Source organism: Apaloderma vittatum, unplaced genomic scaffold (assembly GCF_000703405.1).
Source record: "Apaloderma vittatum isolate BGI_N311 unplaced genomic scaffold, ASM70340v1 scaffold39131, whole genome shotgun sequence".
NCBI lineage: Eukaryota > Metazoa > Chordata > Aves > Trogoniformes > Trogonidae > Apaloderma > Apaloderma vittatum.
Genome location: NW_009698067.1, coordinates 1 through 505, shown reverse-complemented (window position 1 = coordinate 505; position 505 = coordinate 1). Strand labels below are relative to the sequence as shown.

The 505-nt window shown below is 61.0% G+C and overlaps 1 protein-coding gene across 1 annotated transcript in view; it reads left to right on the top strand.

Moving 5' to 3' along the window:
* The window catches only part of TRAF4 (TNF receptor-associated factor 4), a gene marked incomplete at its 5' end in the record, with an annotated part of 1379 nt that extends 884 nt beyond the window's left edge, over positions 1-495 (top strand). Inside the window, one exon of the mRNA XM_009877865.1 lies at positions 1-495. Coding sequence (XP_009876167.1) covers positions 1-486 — 486 coding nt within the window.
* Between the last annotated feature and the right edge of the window lie 10 nt (positions 496-505).

Sequence of the window (505 nt, the reverse complement as noted above, 5' to 3'; positions counted from 1 at the left end):
CTCATCTGGAAGATCGCTGACTACGCCCGCAAGCTGCAGGAGGCCAAAGCCCGCAGCAACTACGAGTTCTTCAGCCCCCCTTTCTACACCCACAAGTACGGCTACAAGCTCCAGGTCTCGGCTTTCCTCAATGGCAACGGGAGCGGGGAGAGCAGCCACCTCTCCATCTACATCCGTGTGCTGCCCGGCGAGTACGACAACCTGCTGGAGTGGCCCTTCTCCTACCGCGTCACCTTCTCCTTGCTGGACCAGAGCGACCCTTCGCTCTCCAAGCCCCAGCACATCACCGAGCCCTTCCCCCCCGATCCCAACTGGAAAAACTTCCAGAAGCCGGGAGCCTCGCGCAGCTCCCTGGACGAGAGCACCCTAGGCTTCGGCTACCCCAAGTTCATCTCCCACGAGGACATCAAGAAGCGGAACTATGTGCGGGACAACGCCATCTTCATCAAAGCCTCGGTGGAGATTCCCCAGAAGATCCTCGCCTGAGCCCTGGTGCCCCGGGGAG